Below are 13,587 nucleotides of genomic sequence, written 5' to 3'. Positions count from 1 at the left end.
GGTACCTGCAAAGACACTCCGACGCTCAAGTCAGAATGGATCTAAGAGGTGTAAGGTATGTGGGATGAATGAATACCTGGAGGGACTTGGGTCCCTTATTTATAGGCGATGATGGGTATCTTATCCTATCTTATCTGGTTACGATAAGATAGACGAATGAATTCGAAAGTTGGTTAGGAGCTCTGGAAGACCGGTTTTTGGGCCTTCTGAGCGAGGTGCGGGTTGGACCCGAGGAGCCGGGTCGGGTGCAGTCCCGGGTCCGAGCTTCGTGGCTCGGGTCCGTAACAGTTGCCCCCGCAGCGGGAGAGTGAGCGAGGTCGGTCTGTCGCTGGGAGATGCTTAGGCCTTTAGTTTTTCTAGAGTGGCCGTTTGGTTCTTTTGAGACGAGGTCGGTGCCTCGGTTTCGTCTCGTGGAAGATTCGTCTGACCGTTTTGGTCTGACGCGACTCTTCCGTGTCTGCTGCGCCCGTTGCGTTCTTCGAGGCGTGATTTATTAATTGCTTTTTCCGAGGGGGCATTTATTGCGAGGGGGCGTTTTCCTCTTTTGCCCTCACGTTTGCTTTGCTTTCCAGGGGTATTTGCGTTATTTCACTTTTTCAAAACCGTTTTGGTTTTTCTTTCTTCAGTTCCCTCGTTTGCTTCATTTCTCTATTGCTTTCTTCTCCGAAAGAGCATCTTCTGCTTTCCTTTCGCACTCTGTGGCTTTGGTTGGTCTTCTGCCGTAGCATTTTTCTCCTTGGATTTGTTTCCTTCGCATCATCAGGTTGGTGTTCTTCTGTTTCCTTTGTTTCCTCTGCTTTGTCTTTCTTTGCATTTTGTTTCGTCTCTGCTTTGTGTAGATTTAAAATTGTTTTATGGTGTATGACGGTATTGCATAGTGGTAGATAGTTCTGTTGGGGTAGTGGATTCCGTAAGGGGGGCGAGCGCCATCGTATAATTGGTGGTGTATGGTGGTGTCTATTTTTGGTTTCATCCGCCGTTTTCTGCCGCGGGGTTTGGCTGACGGTGGTGCTCGTCACTATTTTAGGTATGGCTCGTCGAAGGACTGAGGGTGTGAGGGCTCCGGTGGCCCCGGCGGGGGGTGTCCCCGGTCTTTTCTCTTGGGTTACTAGTGATGTGTGGGGGACGCCGTCGCGGATGACGGAGGCGGACCTCCAGCGGCTCCGTGATCAAGGAACTGTTTGCGGGAGTGGCGACGCCGAGAGCCATTACGAGCTTTCTCTTCCCGGGGTTGATGAGAGGGTTTGCTATACCAATCTTAACTCTCCGACTGTGCCGGATTGGATGTGGGTATATGAGGCGATGTTTACCCGGCTTGGCGTTCGGCTTCCCTTTTCCCCGTTTGTTCAACAGTTATTGAGCCGGTGCTCCGTGGCGCCGTCCCAGTTGCATCCGAATAGCTAGGCGGCGATACGGTCTTTCGAGCTTGTTTGTGAATTTTTGGAGCTTCCTGCCTCGGTAAACGTCTTCCTTTTTATCTTCTTGTGTACCCTTCCAACTAAGGAGGGGAAGCACAAGAAGAGTTATGTGTCTTTTAGAGCTCAGCCTCATCGCCGGGTCTTCGGGTTGTATGAAGATTCTTTTCATGGGTTTAAGAGTGGGCATTTTAAGGTTCGTCCCGCAAGGGGGCATCATCCTTTTTGGCTGACATTGGAGGGTGAGCGTCGATTCCCCACCTATTGGAACTTTAAGGCGGGGCCGTCGGTGTTTACTCGGGTTTCAAAAGAGTTCCTGACCCTGGAGGAGCGGGATATCGCTCTTGTTCTGTGGTAGTTGTTTGGAGAGCGTCCTCTTAATCCTCGGGATGTGATGGGTGATCCGGTTGCTTGTCGGTCGTATGTTGGTGTGTGTCTGTTCTTTTCTTGGTTTTTATGTTTGTTTTTCCATTTTTGTAACTTGGGATTTTTGTTTTCTTTTAGTTGAGATGGCTGGTGGTTTGACTTCCTTGGCACGGTTGAAGGCAGCGATGGCCCAGGAGGAGGGGTCGTCGTCTCCGGCTACTCCTGTTTCTAACCCCGCCGTAGGGTCGCAGGCTGTTTCTCAAGAGGTGGTTTCATCGGGCGCGCGGGCCAATGCTCAGGTTTCCCCTGGCCCTGCGAATTCGCCTGAAGTCATCGTGGTGATGGCTGCTGAGGCTTCTCGGAAGAGAAAAAGGCCCGAGGAGCCGAGCAGCGAGACTTTTGAGGAAGAGGGTCTTGTGCCTAGCGTGATGGACCGACGCTTCGATGCCCGGGGTTCATTGATCAACACTTGATGCCTGGTACGGAGCCGTTTTTTGATGGCTGCGATGTTTCGTTCCAGGCCAAGTCGGTGTATCGTGCCCTCCTCCGGTCTGCCGTTGTCGTTCGGAAAGCTGAGCCCGTGATGGCTCAGGTTGGTTTGTTGGATAAGAAGTTTCGCCATTCTCAGGCTGAGGTGGCTAAGTTGAAGGAGGAGCTTGAGGCTGCCGATGCTGCGAAGGAGAGGGCAGTGAAGTCTTCTGAGGAAGCCGGGGCAGAGATTCTCCGACTTTCCGAGGTTGAGACTTCGCTTCTTTCCCAATTGGCAGAGGAGCGGCAGCGGGCTTCAGATGCAGGTTCTCAAGCTGCCGTGCTTCTCACTGAGTCGGAGACTCTGAAGGCCGAGATTGCTGCCTTGAAGAGGGAGAAGACGGAGTTATTGGGTGATGCAAAGGATGCGATTGCGGCTACCGAGGAGACAATGAAGGCTCAGGCTTTAGTGCTGGCTCCGGGAGTGGATGTGTCCGTGATGGGAGCCTTCAAGACTGTTCGTGACGGTCAGATTGTCGACCTTGAGTAGCTTTTTATCTTTGTAATTTTATTTTGAACTGTTTGTTTTTGAATATTTTGGATGGCCAAGGGCCGTGACATTGGGTTCCGCTTAATGGTATTTTCGGCCGTTCGGGCCTTTGTATATTCCGTTTTATGGTATTTTCGGCCGTTCGGGCCTTTTATATGTTTTGTTTTGAGCTATTCCATTTGTTTTGTTGTTTCCCTTGGACCGTCGTTTGGTCGGGTTTTTGTGGATATCCGTGTGTTGGGCCTGGGGGTGATCAATCCCCCAGTCGTGGCTGTGTCTTTGTTCCGTATTTGGGACGTTTAGAAAGGTAGAAATAGCTTTTAACGAAATATTTATTTAAGGTTGGGCCTCGTTAAAACCCTCCGTCTTTGGGGGGAAAGAGTACCCGGGATAGATACTTAAGCGAAAATTAAAATTCAGGAGTTGTAAAATGGGAAGATAAAAAGGGGTGACCTAGTTAGGTCGGCCTAAGTGTAGTATCGCCGTAAATTGGCGGCATTCCAGGTCCTTGGGACTTCGTCGCCGTTAAGTCGTTCGAGTTTATATGCTCCCTTTCCGATTACCGCCTTGATTCTGTATGGTCCTTCCCAGTTGGGGGTGAGTTTTCTTTCTCCTGGGATCGGGGGACCGATGTCGTTTCGTCGTAGGACGAGGTCGTCGGTCGCGAATTCTTGTTGGACGACGCCATGGTTGTATCTTAAGCTGATTCTCTGTTTTAGGGCTAGCTCTTTGATGTGAGCTATGCTTCTTTCCTCGTCAATGAGGTATCGTTCTGCTTCCTCGTCGTTACCGCCGACCGTTTTTCTGGGGCTTGGGTCTCCGATTTCTACCGGGATGACTGCCTCCACGCCGTATGTTAATCGGAAGGGGGTTTCTCCTGTGGTCGTTTGCGGTGTGGTTCGGTATGACCATAGGACCGATCCGAGCTCGTCGGCCCATAGTCCTTTGGCTTCGTCGAGCCACTTCTTGAGTCCCTTGACGATTATTTTGTTTGCGGATTCCACCTGTCCGTTTGTTTGGGGGTGTTCTACCGAGCTGAAACGGTGAGATACGCGTAGTCCTTCTAAGAGTTCTCTGAACTTTTTGTCAGCGAATTGGGTTCCATTGTCCGAGATAACGATCTCGGGGATCTCGAATCGGGTGATGATCTGTCACTAGAGGAATTTACGGCATTGGGCTGCCGTTATGGAGGCTAGGGGTTCGGCTTCGATCCACTTGGTGTAGTAGTCTATGGCGACGATGAGATACCAGAGTTGACCGGGTGCCGTAGGGAAGGGTCCGACGAGGTCGATCCCCCAGGTGCCGAATGGCCGTTCTGCCGATATGATGCTGAGCTGGTGTGGGGCGGCTTGGTGGATATTTGCGTGCCTTTGGCATTTGTCGCAGCTTTTAACTATTTGTATGGAATCTCGGATAACTGTGGGCCAGAAGTAGCCTGCCTTGATGACTTTTTGGGCTAATGTTTTGCCTCCGATGTGGTGGCCGCAGCAACCTTCGTGGATTTCGTGGAGTATGTACCCCGTGTTCTCGGGTTCGACGCATTTGAGCAGGGGTTGCGAGAATCCGCGTTTGTATAGCTGTCCTGCGACAACGGTATAGTTGGCGGCTTCCCGTTTTATTCGTTTTCCCTCTTTGGGATCCGGCGGCAGTGTTCCGTCAAAGAGGTACTGTAGGATAGGGTAGGTCCAAGATCCTTGGTTCGAGAGTGTCAGATGAGTGTTGGTTGTCGTTGACACGGAGGGTGACTTGATGACTTCCTGGATTAGCGATTTGTTACCGTGCCCTGGTTTGGTACTGGCTAGTTTGGAAAGTAGGTCTGCCCTGGCGTTTCGTTCCCTAGGAACGTGCTGTATGGTAACTCGCTCGAATCCTTCTTTTAGTTTGTTTACCTTGGCGAGGTATTGTTGGAGTAGGGGATCTCGTGTCTGGTAGTCTCCGTTAATTTGGGAGCTGACTACCTGTGAGTCGGTGTTTACCTCTAGGACCTTTGCTCCGACTTCCCAAGCTAGGGCTAGGCCTGCCAGGAGGGCCTCGTATTCTGCCTGGTTGTTTGAGACTGGGAATTCGTATCGTACTAATTTTTCGATTATGACTCCGTTCTGACTTTCGAGAATGACTCCGGCACCTCCAGAGGTGACGTTCGATGAGCCGTCAACATGTAGTTTCCACGATTCGGGGGTGGAGTTTCCTGGGGTCATCTCGGCGATAAAGTCGGCCATGGCCTGTGCTTTGATCGCGTACCGGGGTTCGAACTTGATTTGGAATTGAGATAGTTCGATGGACCATGCTAACATTCTTCCCGCAAGGTCGGGTTTTTGTAGTACTTGTTTGACCGCCTGGTCGGTTCGGACTGTCAAGGGGTGGGCCTGGAAGTATTGTCGCAGGCGCCGGGAAGCCGTGAGGAGTGTAAAAGCTAATTTTTCTAGGCCTGAGTAGCGAGTTTCCGCTTCTTGCAGGACTTTGCTTATGAAGTAGATAGGTTCTTGTTCCTTTCTCATGTTTTCACGGATGAGTGCTGCTGCGAGTGCCTCTTCCGTAATGGAGAGGTACAGGTAGAGTGTTTCCCCTGTTTGGGGTTTGGCGAGGATTGGTGGTTCCGCTAGGACTTTCTTGAAATGCTGGAATGCTTCTTCACACTCCGTCTCCCATTTAAAAGGGGATCCTTTTTTCATTAGTTTGAAGAAAGGGATCGCTTTTTGAGCCGATGCCCCGAGAAAGCGTGATAACGCCGTCAATCGGCCGGTGAGCTTTTGGATTTCTTTGAGGTTTTTTAGGCTCGTCATTTCGAGGACGGCGCGACATTTCTCCGGGTTTGCTTCAACTCCGCGTTGCGTGATCATAAAGCTGAGGAACTTCCCTGCCTCCATCCCGAAGGCACATTTTGCCGGGTTGAGTCGCATTTGGTGCTTTCGTAGGGTGTTCATTATGACCTTGAGGTCGTCGGTGAGTTGTTCGTCGGATTCAGTCTTAGCGAGCATGTCGTCTATGTAGACTTCTAGTTTGCTTCCGGACAGGTTTTGGAATATTTTGTTGACGAGTCTTTGATAGGTGGCTCCAGTGTTTTTCAGGCCGAAGGGCATTACTGTGTAGCAGTATGTCCCGTCTGGGGTGATGAACACTGTTTTTTCTTCGTCTGGTCGGTGCATCAGAATCTGGTTGTAGCCGAAATATGCGTCCATGAAGCTGAGGTATCGGTGGCCGGATGTGGCATCTACTAATCCGTCGATGTTTGGTAGGGGAAAGGCGTCCTTCATGCAGGCTTTGTTGAGGTCCGTGTAGTCGACGCACATTCGCCATTTCCCGTTAGATTTTTTCACTAGCACGACGTTTGCTGACCAGGTCGTGTAGGGGAGTTCCCTTATGAAGTTGGCTTCGAGTAGGGCTTTGATTTGCTTCTTGACCTCGACGGCTCGGTCTGGTGACATTTTTCGTCTCCTTTGTGCCACTGGTTTAGCTTTGGGGTCCACGGCTAGCCGGTGGGACATTAGGTCGGGGTTTATTCCCGGCATGTCGGCTGGTGTAAATGTGAACAAGTCTCTATTTTGCTTCAAGAGTTGGGAGAGTTCTTCTTTGAGATCATATGGGAGGTTCCTATTAATGAAGGTGTATTCCTCTTTGCTTGGCCCTATTTGTAGCTTTTCCATGTCTCCTTCTGGCTTTAGCCTGGGTTGGTCGTCTTGCCGAGCATCCAGATCGGCTAGGAATACCCCGGCCGCATCTCGGGATTTCTTCCTTAGGGCTAGGCTGGTGTTCTCGCATTCGGCTGCGACTTCTCGGTCCCCGTGGATGGTACCGACGGAGCCGTCGTCGGATCTAAACTTCATGAGGAGGTATTTGGTAAAGATGATTGCGGAGAAGTTGTTGATTGTTTTTCTTCCGAGAATCACGTTATAGGCTGTGGAGTCTTTTAGGACTACGAATTCAGATAAGATTGTCTTCTTTTGGTTGCTTGTTCCTATGGTGATGGGAAGGGTCATTGAGCCATCTGGTTTGAGAAAGTTGTCTCCGAGTCTCGTGACACCGTTGCGGTGTGTTTGGAGGTTGTCGTTGTGGAGCCCGAGCTTATCGAAGGCTCCTCGGAAGAGGATGTTCGAGTCTGCCCCGGTGTCCACCAGTATCCTTCGTACTAGTCCTGTTCCGATTCTAGTCGAGATGACGAAGGGGGAATCTTCGGCCGAGGTGCCGTGCTGGCAATCCTCTGGTAAGAAGGTTATCGTGTTGTCGGCCGCGATGGTTGGAGTCTGGTTTCTGACCGCCATTACTTTGAGATCTTTTTTCATCGTTAGTTTCGACTTGCTCGATATGTCCTTGCCCGTGATGATGTTTACGATGATGGTCGGGTCGTCTTCTGGGCTTTCCCTGGGGGGTTGCTTTTGGGTTCTCGGGTTACGCCCGTCTTTTTCCGGCGACCTGTCTCTTTCCGCACGTCTTGGTTCTCTGATGATTTTGGCAAATTCTGGGAGTTTGCCGTCTCGTATGGCTTGTTCGAGGGCGTCTTTAAGGTCGAAACAATCTTGTGTTTTGTGACCGTAACCTCGGTGGTAGTCGCAGTAGAGGGTTTTGTTGCCTCCCGTCCTTTCTTTGAGTTATCGGGCTTTCGGAATGATGCCTCGATCTGCTATTTGGTGGTATATTTCGGTAATTGGTGCTGTCAGGGGCGTGTAATTAGAGAATTTGCCAATTCTTGGTGGTCGGTTTGTATTTGTCGGTCTGGGGTGGTCCCTTTGATTCTCTCTGGGTGGTGGATTTTGGCGAGGAGCCGAGTTGCCGTGTTGGGTGTTGCCGTGCTGCCGTTTGTTGGCGGCGACAACCTGGCTAACTTCTTCGTCATTGATGTAATCTTTGGCGACATTCTGGATCTCGTGCATGGTCCATACTGGTTTGGTGGTGAGGTGTTTGCGAAAATCTTCGTTCATGAGTCCGTTGGTTAGGCAAAGGCTTGCGACGAAATCCGTGAGTCCGTCGACCGTCAGGCATTCATCGTTGAAGCGGTCGAGGTATTTTCTTGTGAATTCTTCTTGTTTTTGCGTGACCCCTAGCAAGATGATGGGGTGTTTAGCTTTGGTGATTCTAGTTGTGAACTGGGCCATGAACTTTCGTGTTATATCGTGGAAACTGGCTATGGATCCGTTTGGGAGGGCGTTGAACCATTTGATTGCCGGTCCTGCAAGGGTTACCGGGAAGGCTCTGCATCGGACCGCGTCGGCCGCTCCTTCCAGGTTCATCCTGGCCTCGAAGGCCGTTAGATGTTCCTGAGGGTCCTTGGTCCCATCGTACTTCATGTCGGTAGGTTTGTCGAAACCTTTGGGGAGTTTTGCTCTTAAGATTCTTTCTGTGAAGGGTGTAGCTCCCATTATTGTGTGGTCGTTTCTTGTGCGCTTGGTATTTCGGTACCTCCGATCTTCGTCTGAGTCGTGTTGACGACTTAGATCTCGGGAAGCGCTGCGGTTGTGTTTCTTGTTGTATCGCCGTTCCGGAGATTTCTCGTGACCGTGGTCGCGTGAGGCACTGCGACCGTCTCTCCTATCGTGTCGTCGGGTTGGTGACCTGCCGCGGTGAGATCTTGATCTGGAAGTTGCCTGGCTTCCACGTTCGTTGTTGTGTTTTTCTCTATTAGTCAGTTTGCCTTCGAGCTCCTGGACCCGGAGGCAGAGGTCCTGGATGATCTGTGCCGCTTTGTCCCTGGCTTTCTCAGGATGTCGTTGGTCTGCGATGACGTGATCGTTCGCGTGGCGGACAGTACTTGCTATTCTCGCCTGGTTCGTGACCTCCCGGTGTTCTGGGGTTGGATGAAGCGGTTGGGAGTCATCCTGGCTTGAGTGGGTTTCCTCCAGAACGTCCCCCATCCAGCTCGGCTGGCGCAGGTTCCCATAGACAACGCCAATGTACGAGATGTCTCCGGTACGGGTTGAAGGGTGGATCGGGAACCTGCGGATCAAGGCTGAAGCCGGGTCGCTTGACTGGAGCAATGGGGGGAGGTACCTGCAAAGACACTCCGACGCTCAAGTCAGAATGGATCTAAGAGGTATAAGGTATGTGGGATGAATGAATACCTGGAGGGACTTGGGTCCCCTATTTATAGGCGATGATGGGTATCTTATCCTATCTTATCTGGTTACGATAAGATAGACGAATGAATTTGAAAGTTGGTTAGGAGCTCTGGAAGACCGGTTTTTGGGCCTTCTGAGCGAGGTGCGGGTTGGACCCGAGGAGCCGGGTCGGGTGCAGTCCCGGGTCCGAGCTTCGTGGCTCGGGTCCGTAATAATTTTGTTTCTTATCCTTACCCCTTTATATCTCGGAAGAAAGCATTTATACTTCAGAACGTTTTCAAACGATTTTTTTTGGACATTGCCTCCGCAATTGTGTTCGACATCTCCTGCATCATTATCATCAGTCGCAACCTCTGCATGTTGTCCAAGAGTAGAGATCCGCCATTACAACAGTTTTTCGTTGGCAACGAGGGTCGACATATACGCCGGCAACAACAGAAGCAGAGAGAGGTTACTAGAATGAAGTGCTGAAGGCCAGCAGATTGAAGGCAGCTGCTATTAGAAGAACCATGGAGAAAGTAATCAGAGCACTGACGCTGATGATTGAGGCCACATGGTAATCAATCATTTTTTTAGGGGATTTAAAATTTCACTGAATCATATATAAAGGAGTGATAGATCAGATGACACGGCGGCACAAGGTAATGCCATCACCAACAGGAATTTGACAAATTTCAATTCTTTCATCACTAGCAAGGTGCTTGTTGAGTTCCATCACATAACCGCGAGAGTTCTTCACAAAATCCATCATTGGTGCATGAGGTGGCTGAGCCACAAATCCAAACCACAGGGTGTGCTCCGAGATGCAGAAATCAGGCTTACTCACTCTCCGGAATGGCACGAGTCAAGCTAAGCCGGTGTGTGACTACAAAGAACTGGAGGTAAGGGAGATAGTGAGGAATACCTCCGCCACCACCCTCCAAAGGATGGCGATGCTGAAACCGCAGCTAACCCACATCAGAGGTGAATGCAGACCCACTACCTCAGAACAAGCACAATCTGGGATGGACTGAAACTCTCTAGTGGACATGAGCAACCCAACCCGACTCAAGGAAACCCCGAAGACCCAAACTGTCCAGCATCAAAGAATAGAACACAAACCCTACCTTGCTCCTCAATTCCATCAATGCAAAATCTCGAATCTGATATCCAACAAAAAACAGCACTGCACAAGATCTACCAAAGAAAGAATCTCAAATCTGATATCCAACAAAAAACAGCACTGCACAAGATCTACCAAGGAAAGAAGAGAAACAACAAACATGGCATTCCACCCTCTCCCGACAAGGAAGGTACCAAAATCCACATCCAAAATGCCTCCAAACTTTCAACCTGCAAGCAAAGTAATTCCCTGTCTGATTTAATTTATACACAGCCAGTCCAAAACAAATTTGCATGCTCATGATCTGTTTGTCAATTGCAGTGACATGTAGTGTTGTTCTTTCAAAATGTTCATGATGATTTGCGGCTTGCACCTGGGCCAATTCTGTCGAAGAGAACCGTCAGCTGTAAGCTTGGCTACTTCATGCGCCAAGGCATTTCCTTGTCTAGACACCCAGGTAAACCCACAATTTGAGATATTTCGCGCTAATTCCAAAATGTCGTCCAAAATAAATTGAATTTCTGCAATTGAGGCTTTTGATTTTAGAGCTTGGATGAGTATCAAACTGTCAGATTCAAAGATACTTCTTTCCAGTTGAAAGTTTTTAGCTATTATTAGTGCTTCCCTAACCGCTAATGCTTCCGCAGCTAAAGGTGAGGAAGCCGCAATTTTAGAGTTTGAGGTTGTGAGGAGGTTTCCAGCATGGTCTCTGAATACTGCCGCTGTTGCTCCTCCAGAGAACACTTCGAGAAACGCTGCATCAACATTGCACTTGATCCATCCTGGTGGAGGCGGTCTCCAGGTAACCCTTTTAACTGTCCTCCTATCATGAATAGAACTTATAGCTGGTTCTTCTGGGAAATCTGCAAATTCTGTTTCCATTTGTTTAGCATTGTTAATTACTAGTAAAGGACTAGGTTTGGACCTCTGATGCACTTCTTGATTTCTTTCTTTCCACACCTCCCATGCCAAAAAAACCTACTCTGCTGCTACACAGTTCATAATCAGTTCCTGTGCCCACCTTCATATTTTTAAAAAGATCTATTACCCATTTTCCAAAAGATGAGACTGTATGGGCCGTAGGACAGCACTGAATTTGGGCTCCAAACCACGCAGCCCTTGTCCAAGGGCAGAGCAGCAGCGCATGCTCAGTGGACTCTGGTTCCTGCAAACAAATAGGACAGATAGGAGTGTTAGAGATTTTTTTATTATAAAGATTTTGGAAGACCGGTAAAATGTTATGCGATGCCCGCCATAGAAAGGTTCTGATCTTTTGAGGCACTCTTAATTTCCAAATGTCTCTCCATAAGTCCTTGAAGTCATCACTAGTTGATGGGCTATTGTTATTATCAAGATGCTGCTCTTTCCTGGCAGCATGATATCCCATTTTGATAGTGTACTTTCCATCTGGTTTAAGAGGCCAACTAAGTTTGTCTTCTCTGCCAATAACACTCACCGGGGTTCTAATGATCTTTCCAACAGTATCTCCATCAAAATGTTTCCTTAACTCACTTATATTCCACCCCTGTCCTTCACTAATTAGCTCCTTTACAAACGTGACGTCATCAATCATAACATCAGGACTCTTTTTCATGTTCAATATCCAATTATCATCTAAGATTCTCACTTTTTCTCCATTCCCAATCAACCATCTCCCATTTTTCAAAAGGAAATCCTTACCATGCACAATACTTTTCCATATCCAAGATGCTTCGTTTCCTGCCTTAGTTACTTTAAAATCCACATTTGGAAAATAGACAGCCTTAAGCACTTGAACCCAGACTGCATTAGGGCATTCGAAAACTCTCCATGCTTGTTTTGCCAAGTGTGCTAAATTTTGACTGTAAAAATCCTTAAAACCAATTCCACCATCCCTTTTGCTAGCACAAATTTTATCCCAACTCCTCCAATGGATACCCCTATCCTTACCAGTAGAGGCCCACCAAAATTTAGCCACTTTCTGACAAAGGCGGTGACAAAAACCTTTAAAAAGAGGACGACATTCATAGCATAGGCAGGTATCACTTGAATAACCGATTTGATGAGAACCTCCCTCCCAGACTGAGAAAGAAGTTTTTCTTTCCAACCGCAAAGCTTATCAGACACTCGCTCCTCAATCCACCTCAGAGCTTTATTCTTAGATCTGCCCCACTGAGTCGGAAGACCAAGGTACTTACCTGGTTGATCCCAAGCAGGCAACCCTAAGATCTCTTCTATTTCTACTCTATTTCTGATCGGAACCTGATTGTGGAACGTAATCCCAGACTTGTCAACATTTATTTGCTGCCCCGAGGCTTCTGTATACATATTTAAAATAGTAATGAGCTGATAAACTTCCTCCTCACTATCCTTCGAGAAGATAATGCAATCATCCGCAAAGAGAATATGAGAAATGGCTAGAGCAGTGGGAGCAATTCTGACACCAGAGATTCTACCCTCGTCTTTAGCCTTGTCCACAAGAATAGTAAAAACTTCAGCTGCTATGATAAACAGGTATGGCAAAATGGGGTCTCCCTGCCTTAGTCCCCTCTGCGGCACAAAACTTCTAGACAAAACACCATTGATCTTAATTTTATAAGAAACCTGCGAGACACACATCATAATCAACTTAACCCAGTGCAGATTAAACCCAAAAGCTTTCAGAGTTGCTTCTAGGAACGACCATTCAACCCTGTCATAGGCTTTATTCATATCAATCTTAACGGCTAAATTCCTGGAAGCATGCTGCCCTTTTTTATTTAAAGCATGAAACATTTCCTGCACTATTACCATGTTATCCTGAATGAGGCGTCTCCCCACAAAAGCACTCTGGATAGGTGAAACAATCGCATCTATTATTCTTCTAAGCCTAATAACCAACACCTTAGAAATGATCTTATATATAAAGTTACAACAGCTAATCGGTCGAAGCTGATTAAGAGTTTCTGGGTAATTGGTCTTAGGAACCAAAACTATAATAGTATCTCCGATCCTACTTGGTAGGACCCCTTCCTGAAAGAAATGCTTAACAACTTCACAAACCTCCTTTTCAATAATTGCCCAATGCTTTTGGAAAAAAAGGCCATTTAATTCATCTGGACCCGGTGCCTTAAGACTTCCAAGGCTGAAAGTAGCTTCTTTGATTTCCTGATCAGAAACCTCTTTCATTAGCTCTCGATTCATATCTTCAGTCACTCTAATAGGGATTTTGCTAATGCATTCAGACATAACAAGGTTGTTAGAAGCTTTAAAAAGATTCCGCAAATGAAGAACAGCCAGCTTAAGTATCTCATTCTCACCACACACCCATTATCCACTAGTATTCTTTAATCTCTCAATCTTATTCCTGTCCCTTCGTTGGATGGTAGAAGCATGGAAAAACAGTATTCTTGTCGCCAAACTTCAGCCATTTCACTCTAGATCTCTGACCCCAATACTTTTCCTCCTGTTTCCATAATCTAATAATATCCATTTTCAAATTACTAATTTCCTGTTGCTGAGTATCCGAGTATTCTCTTTCCTCTGCTAGCTTAAGGCTATACATTTGTTTTTGTATTTCGACATCAGCCCTCTTAAAGTTAACCTTATTCCATTTGACCAATTCTTGTTTACAACTATTCATCATTCGAGTTAAATTTGTCCAATGATCAACCGTAC

At 47.9% G+C, this 13,587-nt stretch overlaps 2 protein-coding genes across 2 annotated transcripts; one reads left to right on the top strand and one right to left on the bottom strand.

The window, feature by feature from the left end:
• Positions 1-373: 373 nt before the first annotated feature.
• On the top strand, positions 374-2,799 carry LOC148554324 (uncharacterized). The gene is made up of 2 exons (XM_088495106.1): positions 374-763; positions 1,920-2,799. Exon 2 carries the CDS (start codon positions 2,254-2,256, stop codon positions 2,797-2,799), a length of 546 nt encoding a protein of 181 aa, XP_088351232.1. The 5' UTR covers positions 374-763; positions 1,920-2,253.
• A 7,097-nt stretch (positions 2,800-9,896) lies between these two features.
• On the bottom strand, positions 9,897-13,113 carry LOC148554323 (uncharacterized). The gene is made up of 6 exons (XM_088495105.1): positions 12,129-13,113; positions 11,234-11,934; positions 10,912-11,116; positions 10,582-10,823; positions 10,112-10,181; positions 9,897-9,991 (listed from the first exon to the last, which is right to left on the bottom strand). Exons 1-6 carry the CDS (start codon positions 13,111-13,113, stop codon positions 9,897-9,899), a joined length of 2,298 nt encoding a protein of 765 aa, XP_088351231.1.
• Between the last annotated feature and the right edge of the window lie 474 nt (positions 13,114-13,587).

The sequence above is a fragment of the Arachis ipaensis genome, chromosome B7, assembly GCF_059453495.1.
Source record: "Arachis ipaensis isolate K30076 ecotype BB chromosome B7, ASM5945349v1, whole genome shotgun sequence".
Lineage (NCBI taxonomy): Eukaryota > Viridiplantae > Streptophyta > Magnoliopsida > Fabales > Fabaceae > Arachis > Arachis ipaensis.
This window is presented reverse-complemented; position numbering and strand designations above follow the sequence as displayed.